The sequence below is a fragment of the Amblyomma americanum genome, chromosome 5, assembly GCF_052857255.1.
Source record: "Amblyomma americanum isolate KBUSLIRL-KWMA chromosome 5, ASM5285725v1, whole genome shotgun sequence".
Taxonomy (NCBI): domain Eukaryota; kingdom Metazoa; phylum Arthropoda; class Arachnida; order Ixodida; family Ixodidae; genus Amblyomma; species Amblyomma americanum.
Window position 1 is genome coordinate 200,636,442 of NC_135501.1, and position 17,389 is coordinate 200,653,830.

Consider the following 17,389-nt stretch of genomic DNA (forward strand, 5'->3'; position numbering starts at 1 on the left):
CACTTTTTCGCTACAAAAATGTTTGTTTTTATGACTCTTCTGAAGAAAAAGTAAGCTTGACATTTTTCCCTTTTGTGTTTCTGCGCAGACCAAGCGTGCGACAACGATGCGGACTGCGAGAAGGTGCCAAACACCTTCTGCAAGGGGCGCGAGTGCATCTGCCTGCCGAAATTCAGCCGCAATTACCCGCCCTGCAACGAAGGTGAATTTCTCCTTGTGATTATGGTATTTTGACTCTGTATACTTTCCTGTTTTCCGCGCAAGGCAGAGTCTCATATTCGGCGCAACCCGCCTAAAAGGAACTAGGAAGCAGTGAACTAATAATTTTATTTAATCTTACCACAATTAAATGGATTCCAGTTTCATTTGTACACAACGTGACACCGCTTGTCGCGTGCAGGCTAGATTAATGAGACTGCTGTACATGATGATGATGATGTTTATGATGAATTTATTGATGCTAAAGGGAAGCTGTGACCAAAGCGCCAACAACATGGACCATGCTGTAGACGTACTGACAAAAAAAAATCAGGGGCACTTCGGCCAAGGTCAAATTTATGGGGCAGGTGGGCCAATTTTGGGTGACCCTGGCCAAATTTGAAGGTCACCATGGTGTTCGCCGTAGTCGAGTTAGGCTGGACATCGATTTTGGTGCAAGTCGGCCAAGGTCAAATTTCGGGCTGAGCCGGGCCAAATTTGGGGGTCACCCTGGTGTTCGCCGTAGTCGAATTGGTTGGTTTATAATTGGTTTTTTGGGGGAAAGGAAATGGCGCAGTATCTGTCTCACATATCGTTGGACACCTGAACCGCGCTGTAAGGGAAGGGATAAGGGAGAGAGTGAAAGAGGAAGTCGAATTAGGCTGGACATCGATTTTTGTGCAAATCGGCCAAGGTCGAATTTTGGGCTGAGCCGGGCCAAATTTGGGGGTCGCCATGGTGTTCGCCGTAGTCGAATTAGGCTGGACATCGATTTTGGTGCAAATCGGCCAAGGTAGAAGAGCGGGCATGACGTCACTTCCGTTGTCGTGACTTCCGGTTGTCTATGTAACGGATGGACAGGATCTCGACTGGAAGTATGAGCCATTAGAGGCTTTCGCCTTAATATCGCCCCACCTTGCAGTCGCCTTATGTATTGCGGGGCGACTTTGAGATCGTTGTAAGCATAGGCTGCTGCACTGTACCGTCTTTGCTAAATGCCCAGGCGAAGACAATTCCACTAGTCGAAACGGTGGTAAGCACCCTGAGGTTTCCCTACCTTATTCACTTTGTGGTTATCAAAAACCACCTTACCAACTTCTCTCTACCATGTACTAAATATAAACAGGCAACGAGCATGTTTCTTAGCCTCACTTAGGGGTACTTATGGCAGCCCTTAATATGTAAATCTGTCTGATCTAAGCAGTACCTTTATCCTCACCTTTCGAGAACTTTTGATCTTTAGTAGTGCTGTCAGGGAGCCACTATACGACTAATAAGCAAACCTCGTTGCGTGGTTCGTTTGGCCATGGCCGTACATGTATGACTTGCAGGCAACGCCACGGACTTCATGCTATTTGGGCTATTTCGATGAGTTACGTGCGCTGCACAGGTTGCATTGCCTGCAAGCTTCTCGAAAGTGCATATTTTTACGGCGATGTAGCCAAAATTTGTTTGGCCACAGCGCCAAGCGTAGCCGCGTTTTCAAAATTCTAAAAACTGATGTGCATATTACTTACATTGGGCTACATGCCTTTTAATAATTGTGAAGCCTAACGGTAATGGTTGAAAAGTTAACTGTTCAATAGTAGTTAACCAGCCTGCTAGTAAGCACATCTTAGCTGTATTCTAATGTACTACACCTCTGACAATGCTATACCGAGCTTCTAGCTCAAAAAGCCTATTTTTAAAGATTGTGTAAATTCTTAGGTGAAACACCCTGTATATGAAGGAAGCCAAGAGTTGCCGAAACCAAGCAACATGAAGAAATGCTACATTTTTTAAATAATTTCTTGGCTTAATTAATGGAGTGTTAATAACGTAATTATCTTAAAATTAATAATTTATCAGAAAGCAAAATGAAACTAAGAATTATAAAAACATAAAGAAACGTTCCCCTGTGCTACTTGGCTTCGGTGACTGCTGGCTTCCTTCATATATATATGAATGTAGTTTTTTTACATTATAATCAATTATCTCTCTGGAAAAAATGACCACACTGCGCTTTTCCATTGATCAACATCGCAATATTTTAAAAATATGTCGCCTTGCTTTCCTTGGTTTAAGTGAGCGTTGGCTTCCTTCATATATATATATATATATATATATATATATATATATATAGACAAGTTAAATGAAATGAGGGGCCCGTTTGACAAATTTACGAAGGGAGCCAACAGTCACCGAAACCAAGGTGCATAGGGAAACGTTAATTAATTTTTATTATGTGTTATGCTTATCAGTGGGATAATATTACTTAGATTATTAAATCGCTTAAAGAAAATTACTTATAAAGCAGCAGAAAAAACAACCATGCTGCCGGTGGGATCCGAACCCACGACCTCCGAATATCGTGTCCGGTGCTCTTACCAACTGAGCTACGGCGACGGCTGTCCAAACTGCTGCTCTCGTGGGTATTTATGTTTACTGGGTGTAAGCGAGCCTTGAGAGTGTTCACCAGCGCCACCCTCGACCATAGCGGCGGACGTAGCACGTCCTGTAATATCGCGAGTGTGACGTAGAACGTCATCTAACGGTGAGGGCGGAAACCCTGCGAGAGCCCTCTTATGCTACCTATGGCATCAAGACTGCCAGAACCGAGACCCTCGTTAAGCTATTTAACTTGTCTGCTAATAGCTTAACGAGGGTCTCGGTTCTGGCAGTCTTGATGCCATAGGCAAGACTGCCAGAACCGAGACCCTCGTTAAGCTATTTAACTTGTCTGCTAATAGCTTAACGAGGGTCTCGGTTCTGGCAGTCTTGATGCCATAGGTAGCATAAGAGTGCTGTTGTAAATGTTGTAAATGGATGTAGCTCATAACTGAACTGATGGTACGCTTGGGATTCCATATATACCCATGATTAAGTTTTTGTTTTTCTGTTCCCTGTCGCGACAGGGAACAGAAAAACAAAAACTTAATCATGGGTATATATGGAATCCCAAGCGTACCATCAGTTCAGTTATGAGCTACATCCATTTACAACATATTCGCTTTCGAGAGCCCAACAATAAATCCCGCTGAGCAAGCAATCTGTCAAAGACAGACACTGCTTTTGGGACTCATCCATCTCTGCTCTCGAGTTCCCATGGCGGCGGTTGCGCCACCTAGCGATTATTCTGCAGCTTCAGGCGCTTTTCTTCATTTTTGGCGACACTCTGCAACGGCATGCAGGCTCTGTCAGAGCCGCCGCGATGTATGTGGGCGTTTAACTCCTTTTCATCGCAAGTTGCATCATTCTTTTTTGCCCCATAGAAATTGTCTCACTGTGGCTATTTTCGACGAGTTACATGCACTGGAGAGGTTGCTTTGCCTTCAAGCTTCACGAAAGCGCATGCATTTTGGCGCGGCAAAATTTGTTGGGCCTCAGTGACGAGGCGACCGCGTTTTCGAAATTCTAAAAATTGATACGGATTATCCCTTCCCTTACGGCGTGGTTCAGGTGTCCAACGATATATGAGACAGATACTGCGCCATTTCCTCCCCCCCAAAAGAAAAAAACAATTATTATTTATACGGATATTACTTACGATGGGCTGCACACCTCTCAATAATTAAGGAGCCTATCAGTAAAAGTTAAAAGTTAACCAGCCTCCTAGTTATTACGTCTTACCTGTATTCTGATGTACTTCACCGCTGACAATACTATGCCGAAAAAAAACGCTCTTCAAATTCATAAAGCCTATATCTAAAAACTGAGTGAAGTTTTAGGTGAAACACCTTGTGTACAAAGCGCCAACTCTGAGATCATGTCCGATTGTGGAGTATTTAGGGAATTCTCACAAATTATTTACTTATTTACCAGGCACCACTGTGTGTCAGCAAACTTTCCGCGTGGGATTCTTGCAATTTCAAATACATTACCACTGAATAAACAAAGCCGATTTCCAAGCAAATCACGCCCATCGCATAACAATACATCACTAATAGCGGTGTTTACCACAACCTGGTATGAACGATGAATATCAGACAGTGAGGTATTTTGTGCCGTCTCGGCTGAAAAAATTCGGTCATCAGCGTTTCGACGTGCGGTGTTCTGTTCAGCTGCTTCCGAAGTATGTTGCTATAGTATTCTGCGACGAGTTGTATCGCTTAAACTCCTCTGCTTTATGCTTAGACTATATTTTGGGAGAGATTAGAGCACAAGTGTGTGTATTATATTCAGGCAAGGCTGTTTAAAGCCGTATTTTGTGTAATTCTTTTTTTACTTCGTCACATATACGTAACCGCTAGCTACATGCTGTTAAAGTATTGAAAAATTAAAAATTGGTTGTTGGAGAAAGGAAGTGGCGCTGTGTCTGTCTCGCATCTCGACGACACCTGAACAGAGCCGTAAGAGAAGCGCTAGAGGGACTGAGAGACGAAAGGAAGAGGTGTCGTAGTGGGGTGCTCCGGAATAATTTTGACCACCTGGGAATCTTTAAAGTGTACTGACATCATACGGCACACGGGCGCCTTTTGCGTTTAATAATAATAGTAATTGGTTTTTGGGGAAAAGAAATGGCGCACTATCTGTCTCACATATCGTTGAACACCTGAATCACGCCGTAAGGGAAGGGAAAAAGGAGGGAGTGAAAGAAGAAAGAGGTAATAAGAACAGAAAGTTGGGCTAGTTGGTGTGGATTCATACTGGGCAGCGCAAAAAAAAACAAGGACAAAAGCGAACGAGGAGACACAACACAAACGCAGACTATCAACTGAACTTTTATTCACTGAAAGGAAGCTTTATAGGCGTGATAAAACACAAAAACAACAAAAGGAACCGCCACAACCGATGTACAAAGAAATCAATGACATTTCATTCCTGCGTGATAAGGAACACAACAGCAACAGGAAAACCAAATTCAATCGCATCAGGCCAACTCCCCGTACTGTCTACCTGCCCCCAAGAAACTGCGCCGAAAAGGAACTTCCTTATCCTGCAGGCTGACCGACGGTGATGCGGCACACGCGTCTCTCTCTTTCTTAATCAAGTAAACTTCTATCAGCTCCCGGCATACCTTATCCCTGTGCCTGAACAGGATACTTGTCCTGTCAAGGTGAGGAAAGCAATCTTTACAATCCCTGCAGTGCAAAGCGAGGTTGGAGGACACAGCACCTTTTAGAGATCTGCGGTGTTCCGCTAGACGCTCATTGCGCTGCCGAGTAAGAAAGAGGTGCCGTAGTGGAGGGCTCCGGAATAATTTCGTCCACCTGAAGGTCTTTTACGTGCACTGACATCGCACAGCACACGGGCGCCTTAGCGTTTTCCTCCATAAAAACGCAGCCGCCGCGGTCGGGTACGAACCCGGGTACTCTGGATCAGTTGCCGAGCGCTCTAACCACTGAGCCACCGCGGCCGCTCCAAAAGTTTCTCAGGGTCAATTTTTCAATTTTTTTGCCAGGTACGGCTCTCGCTCGTTTTATCTGAAGACGTTGCTTGCCTTCGAAATATTCGGACTGCACGCATTTATTATTACTTTCATAAAATAGAACACCTATTTTAAAGACTTATGTTGCCTAGAAAAGCCATTTTATTCTTCTTATCATCGATTGACACAACATGAATAGCGCGGTCGCATGCGCTTATAAACTGGAAACAAACTGGGGAACTTAACTACGTTTATTTAGATTACTATGGACGTAATGCATTACGGGCGCGGGACCATACAAGTAATGTAGTGCTGACAAGAGGGAAAGGGAAAGAAAATGGAGAGGGGGTCAATTCGTTTCTTGTCATTGCGTTCGTTGGAGTTGGCAACGTCTTAGACGCCGATGATTTTTCAAGAAAGAAAGAGAATTGGAGGACGCTCAAGCTTCGTCTTTAAGAGTGAGACGCGACAGCGTGTCGCAGCGTTGCCAAGGGATGCACGGAACGCCATCGCCCGTTCGGCGCGACGCGTGGCCTGTTGGACAATTTACGGAACGGACGCCTGTCTCACATATCGCGGTGGATACCCGAACTGGGCCGTAAGAGAAGGAAAATGGAATGAAAATTCGTTTTAAGGAAAGGAAATGACGCCTGTCACAATTCTCGCTGGACTCCCGTAGCGCGCCGTTAGGGAAGGAAAATTCTTTCCCTTGCGGTGTGGTTCAGGTGTCCACCGAGATGCGCCATTTTTCGCTCGCGGCCAACGCCGCCGACGACACCGGCTTTACTGCGACACGAGCTCCTTAACGCTATCGCGTTAAAAGGAGGGCGCATAACTGGCTCCTGATTCAGTGGACGCCTCAATCGCGCACAAGTACGTGGCAGTGGGGAGAGAGAGATGGCAGGGTGGGCGCGGTGTTTAATTGGTTTTTTGGGGAAAGGAAATGGCGCAGTATGTGTCTCATATATCGTTGGACACCTGAACCGCGCCGTTACGGAAGGGATAAGGGAGGGAGTGAAAGAAGAAAGGAAGAAGGAGGTGCCGTAGTGGAGGGCTCCGGAATAATTTCGACCACCTGGGGATCTTTAACGTGCACTGACATCGCACAGCACACGGGCGCCTTAGCGTTTTTCCTCCATAGGGCGCGCTGCAAATCCGGTGTGTGGAACGCAATAATTGTTTTTTTTTTGGGGGGGGGGGGAGGAAATGGCGCAGTATCTGTCTCATATGTCGTTGGACACCAGAACCGCGCCGTAAGGGAAGGGATAAAGGAGGGAGTGAAAGAAGAAAGGAAGAAAGAGGTGCCGTAGTGGAGGACAGTACTTGAAAGCGAGACCGAGGTGTCCACTGACCCAGGGAGTGATTTGTGCGCCTTTCCTTTCGTGAAAATGAACGGCCTCTACAAGGTTGTCAACGCCAGTGAACCCAATGAACGCCGGTGGCTCACTTGTTTTGTTTGGTTTTTGAGGAAAGTAAATGGCGCTGTAAATGTCTCACATATCTCGGTGGACACCCGAACCACGCCGTAATTGAAGGGATAAAGGAGGGAGAGAAAGAAGAGGAAATTGAAAATTGGAGTTTTAGGAAAGACGCCGCAGGGTGCAGCGGTGGAACTGCTGCTACTGCTGTTACTGATAGGAAGAAAGAAAAGGAAAGTGCACGGGACTGCCTACTGGCTGAAGCCGAGCCACGCTCGTTGCCGCGTGCTGAAAGTGGGAGAGTTAAAGGATAGGAGAGCAAAGATAAAAAGAAAAGGCGCGCGCTAATATGGACGGACCGATACCGGAGGCAGTGCAATTCCGGGCCTACCTGTGCCAGAGTGCTTCAAGGCAAGCACTCCGCCATATTACAAAAATGAGTTTAATATCTTGGGTTCAAGGACCCGCAGAAGATATTAAATCAGGTACCAGATATAAAAACACCTGTGGCTCGGTGCAACTAGTAGCGCATGCGCAATAGTGACCAGGGACGCTTACCTGAAATCTGCCGCTGACTAGTCTAGTGTAGCTTTCGCTACAAAAAATTAATAAGCGCTAACTATTTAAGCCATTACCGTATACCTTTCTGTTCGACTCTGATGGAAGCCGCGGGAAGTAGGTGCAGGACGATAAAAGGCAAAAAAAGTTACCGGCTAAACTAGGCCACGACATAGTCAAAACATTCGGCGAAAGCTGTCGTGTCCCTCCATCTTCTGCCACTCTTCTCCCCTTCCTTTTCTCTTTTTCTTTATATTCTTTTTTCTGTTTGCTGCTGTCTTCTTCCTGCTCTTCTTATTTCGTCTCTCTTTTTTTCTTCTTTTTTTACTTGGCTCCTTTTTCTTCCTTTCTGATTTCTTACTTTTTTCTTCTTTTCGCTCTTACCTTGTCTTGCGGGTTTTCGCGACAACTACAGCGGACTTCGGTTACAAGACAGTCAAGAGTGGGATCTCAGTAACGGCTCTCTCCGTAAATGAACCCACAGTCACTGGTTCCTTTTTTTTTACCCTGCATGTCCTTTCCTCTGGCTGTTCCAGTGTGAGCCAATAACCAACTGGCACAGCAGTTGTACTTACTGAACATTTCGGTTCGTTTCACGTGTCTCTTTTTATGCGTGTCGCAGGCATCGAGCTCGGGGAGAGCTGCTCTCGTCACGAGAACTGCGAGGTGAACGACAACAACTCGTACTGTCACCACTCCATCTGCCGCTGCAAGCCGCTCTTCCGAAGGGTGCTGCTGCACGGAGACAATGTCACGAGATGCCGCCGAGGTAAGTGATTACGAATCCTAACGTCCATGCTTAGCTCGCGGCTTTCATCGTGACGATTAACGGCTGTCACACCTGACACCACCAGAGGAAGGGTAAGGGTGTGATTGAGGAGTATCTCAGTCCTACCTCCTGCAAGTTCCCATTGCCCCGAATGCTATGGCCATATTCATTACAGAAGTTTCGTCAGGGGTTTTATATACAGCAATTGTATACAGTGTCTATATACAGCGTGTGCATACTGCCTATAATGTATAGACGGTGCCCTATTTGCTATGGCCTATCGACTACGTCTATAATCTATGAAGTTTCTGGCTATAGGAATTATAGTAAAAACAAATAACAATATAATAATTGGTTTTTGGGGAAAGGAAATGGAGCAGTACTTGTCTCACATATCTCGGCGGACACCTGAACCGCGCCGTAAGGGAAGGGATAAAGGAGGGAGTGAAAGAAGAAAGGAATAAAGAGGTGCCGTAGTGGAGGGCTCCGGAATAATTTCGACCACCTGGGGATCTTTAACGTGCACTGACATCGCACAGCACACGGGCGCCTTAGCGTTCTGCCTCCATAAAAACGCAGCCGCCGCGGTCGAATGGCAAAGGAAGGGAGAAAAGGGAATCCTCCTGTTCTTACTACGTTTTGCCTCCATAGTAAGAACAGGAGGATTCCCTTTTCTCCCTTCCTTTTCCATTCAGTTCCCCAATGGTTCCTACCCTTCTGCCCCGACGTGGGGTGCTTGGCTCGCATCTGACAAGCTGAGTGTAGTGACTGTAGTGCTGCTTTTTGATAAGGTTAACATTTCCCGCCGGTAACCAGTCCCCTCTGTGCACAAAAAGAAACGGTTGCGAAAGAGCTGTTTTTATTGCTCTTGATGCAGTCTGTACAGAACAGCAGCATTGAGCACTTGGAGGTCTGCTCCAAATAGGGCGCGGGTGCTTCATAGTCGCAGGGATCACGAGTTGCGCTGGAATAGGATACAATGGAAGCGTTTTATATTACCAAGATGCCCTCCCCGACTGCATGTAAGCTGTCAGCTTCTGTGCGGGCTCTGCTGGGGCACGTCTGGTGTGTGTTTCCTTCTTTACCGTCCACTGTACAGAAAGCCGCTGCCCATTTGTTCACTTATTTCATGCTGCGAAACCTGTGTTACACCGCATGACTCCTTCCCCGTGTGCAGGTTACGAGCCTCGAGATTCATGCTACAACGTGGAAGACTGCAACGGCTCAAACTACACGTGCTCCGAGGGCCTGTGCAAGTGCCGCGAGGGGTTCTACAAGGACGAAGAGACGGAAGACTGCAGGCCCAGTACGTGGTTATCCACGCTTGCAAGGCTTTCTTTGTTGGCACTCGATGGGCTATAAATTGGGGACGATATTAACGACGCTTCACTTCATAAAACGCGTTTCGCTTCTTGAAGTGCATGCGCTAAGTGGTTAAATTACGCCTTTCTGCCTGCCTGTAATAGCTGTAAGGCTATAGGGTTTAGCGAAGGCCAGTAGCGCAGCGCTCCGACGTAAGAAAGAAACAATTATGTAATCAAAAATTTCTACTGGCAGTGTGTGAAAGCTCATATAGTTTCAAAAAGAAGTTGTAATCCCTATAGATTCTGGACAAGTGCTTGATGACAGTGCGATTAACAGTCCGTTGATAAATTTGTAATGTATCTGTGACAAATCATCGGTGAACAGCCAGCTGATTGTAATGAACTGTGCTGGACATTTCGTTTCAATACATGATTATAGTAAGCTGATCTAGCGGTAATCAACGGAACAGCGCGGAAGGATATCCTGCACTCTAAATATAAATACGCCTATATGGGAGTAAAAAGAGAGTAAACTGTCTTCTGACAAAGAGAGTGCGCTAGAGAACAGCTTACTCACTTTATACTCCTTTCTGTTTAGAGTACATGTGGCGGCTGTTGTTGTTGTTGTTGTTGTTGTTGTTGTTGTTGTTGTTGTTGTTGTTGTTGTTGTTGTTGTTGTTGTTGTTGTTGTTGTTGTTGTTGTTGTTGTTGTTGTTGTTGTTGTTGTTGTTGTTGTTGTTGTTGTTGTTGTTGTAGAGTGTGGCTGGAACGTAGAGCATGTTCGCTTTTAAGTTTTTTCTTTTTTACCGACAGCACTTAGCACTGTTACTCGATGACCTTCTGGGTGACGTGCAGTGTACGACATAAGGTTTACTCGCACTGACAACCACCCGGGGCCGCGTATGTCACTTGTCACGTGATACTCTCGTGTCAGCGTGTACATATCTGCGACGCAGAATTCGAGACTAACAAGAAAGTCGCAAATCTTGCATTCCACGCTGCAGTGAAAATGCAACAGCTGAAGCACTTAATCCTGGACTCTGAGATTCGCGAAAAAGTCGCAAATATCAAATTCAATACAAATGCAGAAGCTATAGTTACTGCGCTTGTCCTTTCCTGTGTATTCGTTAAGCCAAGCTTGACTGGAAATTGTGATAACTGGATGAATATATGTACACGCGATGCACGCCGATATGACGGTAACATTTGTACAGAGTGAACAGTGCCCATAAGGATGCGTACAAAACAAAGCTCCGGTACTGATAAACATCTTTATAAATTCTACTGGACTTCGCTTTTGGTCTGCATGACAGTCAATGTCCAAGTGTACGCGCGTATCAGATGTTCGTCCAGCCGGCGTTCGATCCGTACTCCCCATCTCAAACATATGCCTTCGCTGTGTAAAACGGACAAGTGCATGCGACTAGTTGTACTGCCCGTGCGCGGTTTTTAGACCATCGATATAGTGATTGATGTCACTTAAGTCTGGTTGCCAAGCAACTGGAACACAAACAGCACGTCGGTTGAACTGGTTATACAAGCGTTAACGCTTCTTCGCGGTGCCATACAGAGACGCACATTTAATTTGCGTCATGCAGCGCAACATACCGAAGTAAATTGGCATACGAAGGTACATTTCTCATCAAAAGTAAACGTTCCACTGCGCACAGCCTTCTAATAAGAGGCACACAACACTCCCGTTGCCTCTAAACTCCACTCAATTTAAGAAGGACAATTCCCACTAACGTGGAAGTTTCTAAACCCTTGACGTGGTGTACGTGAGCTCGAAGTCATTGCTTGTCACACTGTCTACTATGTTCTTTACATAGACTGAGCCTGTAGCATGCGCTTGGATACCGCGACCGGATGTAGCAAACCGTAATGTTAAAACACCAAGATTTATGATTCCACCACCCTATGCATCGTGTAATGATTTCGCGCTTCGAATACGACGCAAGAAATGCAGAAAAAGAAGAACTGACATTACTACGGGTGGCCAACTCTATCAGCAAGAAAATACCCGAATACGTGGAACCAAGTCAATTGTTGTGTGAAATATGTTTTGCTGTGTTCGCTAGCTGGCACAAAAAAAAGCGCCCTATTTGCAAAGTGAAGGGTGTTAAATTCTCCTGAAACAAATAAATTTGTCGAAGACGTGGAACCAAGTCAATTGTTGTGTGAAATATGTTTTGCTGCGTTCGCTAGCTGGCACAACAAAAGCGCCCTGTCTGCAAAGTGAAGGGTGCTAAATTCTCCTGAAACAAATAAATTTCTGCTAGCCACGCTCTAAGCAGAAAGGAGCAGAAAGGGAGTAATACCCCTGTTACACGGGCACTTGCAACGGCCGTTAACGCAAACGGCAGTTGAACGCCGTTACGGCCGTGGGAACGGAACGGTGGTGCCTGCGCTCACACGGCACTTTTCATGTACGGTCGGTTCACTTCCATTTCGACGAATTATCACGTGGCTCTTGAACTTTTTACCTCGCAACTCGAAAAATTTTTTTCTCTAATTATTTTCTGCGCCTCATGCTGTACAGTGTGTTTTTTTAACTATTTGCAAGAGTTGTTTGCAAAACTACACACTATTTCACGATGAAGCGGACGGAAACGGCTGCGTAACGGAGACCGGCGACCTCCGTTGATGTCAGTCGCCGTTGGATTTCCAACGGCGCACGCGCTGCCGTGTAACTCCACCTAACGGCCGTTAAGGCCAACTGCCGTTTTCCTTAACGGCCGTTAAAGTGCCCGTGTAACAGGGGTAAGCTGTTCTCTATCGCACTCTCTTTTATGAAAGAAGAGTGCGCTAGAGAAGAGATTACTTTCTTCTTACTCCGTATAGGAATTGTTCATGTTTAGAGTGTAGAGCTCACTCTGAGAAAAAGTTGCCAGTTCGCACCGGGCTCATTCGTGTACAGAGTGTACCGGACGTATGGACGGTGGGTAACCTGAAAAGGGTTGCAAGGGATATCATTCACGAAAATTTCTTCAGCGAGTCTATAGACTGTCCATCGACTTCTGTCTATGAAGTCTATAAACACTCTATAGAAAAGCCCTAAAGAACAGTCTATAGGCAATACAGATCTTATAGGCAGTCTATAAACAATCTATATATTTATGGACATATACTTTTAGTAAACTTTTGTCTGTCGACAGTATATATAGGCTATGACTAGACAAAAAGATATATCTATAACAAGGCAATAGAGTCTATAAGAAGTCTATAGACCATTTTTGTATGGGGGAGGCGTGAAAAAATACAGGAAGGAAAGACTGACGAGAAGACAAAGGGTAAAGCTCATAACACATCGACGCTGATAAAGTCTACAAACAGCCCGTACAGTCTGTTGTCTTCAGCCACTGTAACAGCAGCCGAATGACCTAATACGGCATCAAGTGGTGAAGCCATATGGTCCTAATACCTTCGCCTCCGAAAGCGGCCCGCAATGCGGCAGTTGAAGTAATCAACGGCCGAGTTGTGCACAGAATAAACGGAACGTTCTTTGATGCAGGGCGGTACCTTGACGAAGTGTGCTCCCGCGACTCGGACTGCGAGAGCCTGGTCAACAACTCTTTCTGCAGCGGCGAGCACTGCGAGTGCAAGAATGGCTACATCCGCGAGGGAACCCTGCCCGATGAGCAGCTCTGCGAAATAGGTAAACGGGAAAATACCAGCCCCGGGCTCGAACCCGACCGCGGCGGCTGCATTTTTATGGAGGAAAAACGCAAAGGCGCCCGTGTGCTGTGCGATGTCAGTGCACGTTAAAGATCCCCAGGTGGTCGAAATTATTCCGGAGCCCTCCACTACGGCGCCTCTTTCTTCCTTTCTTCTTTCACTCCCTCCTTTATCCCTTCCCTTACGGCGCGGTTCAGGTGTCCAACGATATACGAGACAGATAATGCGCCATTTCCTTTCCCCCAAAACCAATATCATTATTATTAAAATACCGGCCGACGACATTGAAAGCTTACGAGTACTGCGGAAGACTATCAGAGCTGTCACTCTTTCGAGTGACATTTGCGACAGTTTTCGAGTCATATACTTGTCACTCCTTCGAGTGATATGAACAGCTGTCGCAGATTTACAGGGTACGTGTTTTACCTACGATTTTACATAATTTTGACTACATCGCGCCAAAATACATGTGCTTTCGAGAAGCCTGCAGGCAAAGCGACCTCTCCAGTGCACATCGAAATAGCCAAAATTTGTTGGGCCACAGCGCCGAGGCTAACCGCGTTTTCGAAATTCTAGAAACTGATATGGATATTACTTACAGTCGGCTACACGCCTCTCAATAATTAAGAAGCTTAACCATAACAGTTAAAAGTTAACTATTCAATATCAGTTAAACAGCCTGCAAAATAGTACGTCTTGGATGTATTCTGATGCACTACACCGCTCACAATGCTATGCAGAAAAAAGCGCTCTTCTAACTCAAAAAGCCTATTTTTAAAAATTGTTTAAGGTCTTAGGTGAAAAAAGGGTTAGCTTCCACTCGAAAGAATTGTATTTTTTATAGTTATTAATCGATATTTATTCAATGCAGAGAGTGATAGTGGTCACTGCTAAATAATCGCTGTCACTGAGAAGAGTCACAAATACCGCTCCGCGGTCAGAGAACTACCAGCAGTCTCTATGCTGAAAAGCATAGTTCCTATTAGCTGAAAATCACTTCGACTGACAGCCACCGCTCTCCCACAACACGTTGTCGACGGCGTTCAGAGAAGCAGGCGAACGTTCACTGCTGACAAATTCTGTTTCATTTCCTATTTCTCTTCTTTCACTCCCTCCTTTATCCCTTCCCTTACGGCGCGGTTCAGGTGTCCAACAATATATGAGACAGATACTGCGCCATTTCCTTTCCACCAAAAACCAATTATTATTATTATTTAGGGGAAATCGCGGCCTGTAAAAACAGTATTTTTTTTCTTGGCCATTGCAGACAGAGGTGGACGTGGAGCGCTGAAGATTTTGTTCGCCCTCATGCTTCCGGTGGTTGTCTGCGCATTTGTCTACTTGTACAGGTAAGTCTTTGTCCGACAGATTATACTGACTGCTTTTTTTCTTGTCTGCCGTGTCCAGACTACTAGCAGATCTTAGCGATACTGGAGCCACAGCGTCGCTTGGGGACAATCACGAGGCCAAAGAACGCATTATATAACGATTCATTTCACTTTCGTTTCTTTTGGTCGTGACGTCACCACTGACGTAAGCAATAGGACGTGGGGAAGCATGCACGGTCAATCTGGACACGTAACCGCCTCTATGTACACCCTATAATGGCCACCGCATTACGGGCTGAGCAACAAACGCTTTAACACTAATACACCTATGTGGGAGTAAAAACGGAGTAAGTTGTCCTCCTGTGAACTCCCTATAAACAGGGAGAGCCTCCTGTGCACACCCTTTTATAAAAAAGAGTGTACTAGATGACACGACTTACTCTCTTTTTACTCCTTTCTGTTTAGAGTGCAGAAACCACTAAGTGCTCATTCGTATTGTGTTGTGTCGGCTTTTGCGGCACAGTAGCAGCTAGGACTGTCATGCGCCAAGCACGAGATTAAAATGTCTGTTCTGTTTAATGGACTACACGTTATTTATTGTACAGTTTGTTTACGACGTTTGCTTTCTTTAGAAACCTAAAAACACGCGACAAATCAACAAGCGCATTTTCATCTAAAAGCAATGCTGGATGAAAAAGAATGTGTTCATTGTGAAATTGTGTAGCATATTTTTTCCTCGGCGTTTTTAGTTCTGTGCATGAGTATAAGACGCGGTTTACTGTGAGCTCATCTTCCTATTTTTTCACATTGGTGTTTGTCTTGTTTTGCCAATAAAAATCATGTGTGAGGTGTGTGTGTGTCCAATGCGAAGACGGCACAAAATTACTTCTGTTAAACTTTACTGGTGTCTATACCTATCTCTCACTCTCCCAAGATGGGTTTCATGGAGTGCATTTTATTTTATACTTCATTCTCACATGCCGCCTTCCATGTATCCACCAATTTAGTGTGTATTAACTTCATGCAATCTCTATGGGGCATGTTTGCTTTCTTGGTTTCACGACTGCAAGCTCGTGCAGCACATTATGCACCAATTCATCGCAAAACAGCGTGCAGTGTCTTTCTAGAGATGGAATTAGAGCCGATGAAGCTTTCCAGGTGTTTTATGCGCGTCATTCTCCACCATTCGTCGGCCCCATCCTTATAAGAAATTACTGAGGCAGTCTATAGACTGTCCATAGAGTTTTGTTTCTAAAGTCTATAGACTTGCTGTAGACAAATCGCATGGACTAGTCTATAGGCAATACAAATCCTACAGACAGTCTATAGATAATGTAAAGACTTGTGACCATACAATTTTAGCAGACTGTTTGCTATAGACAGTCTATAGACTATGAATAGGAAGGAAATATCTATAGGAAGGCAACAGAGCCTGAAGAAATCTATAGACAGTCTATTGACCATTTCTATAAAGTCAGTCCGCCGTTAAAGCATTGACGTGGAGGCGTTTATGCAAGTAAGTGGCATCAAGGGCGTGTTCATGCCACGATTAGTTTGACGTCATCTCCCACGGGCTACGTCATCGAAATCAGCGACCAATGACAGATGATATCAGATGAAACGAAAACGAAAATGAATCGTTATGAAATACGGCCCCGGATAACGTTCACCGTTGCACAGAGGTCCTTCACACTGATGCCCCCAACAGCCCTGCCTATATAGAGTCAGACGCGGCTCGCTATAACGGCAAATTAATAAATTTGATGCGCACCATCCGACTCTCTATTTGTTCGCTCCCAACCGGTTTTCTTGGAAACCGGTTGGGAGCGAACGTACGTACCGCCCAAGTTCATTTTCTTCTCCTGATTTCAGCTATAGGATACCTTTAGCACGAGTTTCTTCTATCACTCTGCCCTCTAACATTTTGTATCCTTTGCTCTCTGGGCTGTCCATAGACTTACGTAAACCCCTATTCTTAGCCTCAGTTTAGGCCACAATTGCTGAAAGTGGTAATGTATGTCCGGACATTAGTTGTTGAGACCATTTGTAACTTGAGCCTGCCTGCACTTTACCGGTTATTCGGTGGTTAATCGGCATGCTGTCTGTCCTGCAGGCCGCCAAACAGAAATGCGGATCTCGCTTATAGACCTTGTCTAGGCCGATGCGGACCAGGCTGATCTAAAACACCCGAGTTATGGCACGCTGAAAATCTGGTGCTGGTACGGCTAGCGCTCGGTTCAAATGATATCCAGTGGAAAAAAAAATCATCACACTAGTTCCGGAAAATTCCAAATATTTGAACCACTAGCCATGTGACTAGTTAACGGTAAGGTATAAAATTTCGTACACCTAAAAGCTCTAATAACAAAAATGCAGTGATCATACAGCACTTCTAGAAAAAGAAAGGGGGGGGGGATGTAGCTGAAACATATCAAGGCTTGACTCACTGGCACGGAAACAACAAATATGTAAAGGCAATGTTTAAAGGGCAGATCAGTAGGACACTTCTCGGGTGCTGGTAAAAAATGGCTTACAGGTCCCGTAAGTCATGGTTGCGTCTTATTACAAATCAGCTCCACATTGGGGCCATTCCCCTAAACAATGGGCCAATCAAGTTTGCCTGCAAGTTTTACAAGAATCAGTCAAGCATTCATTTTTTTTTGCCAAACGTTTGATGGCCGTGGCAAGTAACTAAACTTGCCACGGTCTTAGTAGACTGCTTGCTTGAAACTTCGAAACATCCGGTGGCCAACCTGGGCTCCTACAGCGTGGTGAGTGAACAGCGCAACAAA

The 17,389-nt window shown here is 45.3% G+C and overlaps 1 protein-coding gene across 2 annotated transcripts in view; it reads left to right on the plus strand.

The window, feature by feature from the left end:
• Positions 1 to 17,389, plus strand: part of LOC144133408 (uncharacterized) — a 111,841-nt gene that overhangs the window by 79,122 nt on the left and 15,330 nt on the right. For both annotated transcript variants that reach the window (XR_013315047.1, XM_077666493.1), the window contains exons 2-6: positions 89 to 202; positions 8,144 to 8,290; positions 9,468 to 9,596; positions 13,106 to 13,249; positions 14,537 to 14,618. Coding sequence is in view for 1 of the 2 variants with exons in the window: in XM_077666493.1 (XP_077522619.1) it covers positions 89 to 202; positions 8,144 to 8,290; positions 9,468 to 9,596; positions 13,106 to 13,249; positions 14,537 to 14,618 (616 nt within the window). In the remaining variant the exon portion in view is untranslated. The remainder of the gene's footprint in view (positions 1 to 88; positions 203 to 8,143; positions 8,291 to 9,467; positions 9,597 to 13,105; positions 13,250 to 14,536; positions 14,619 to 17,389) is intronic.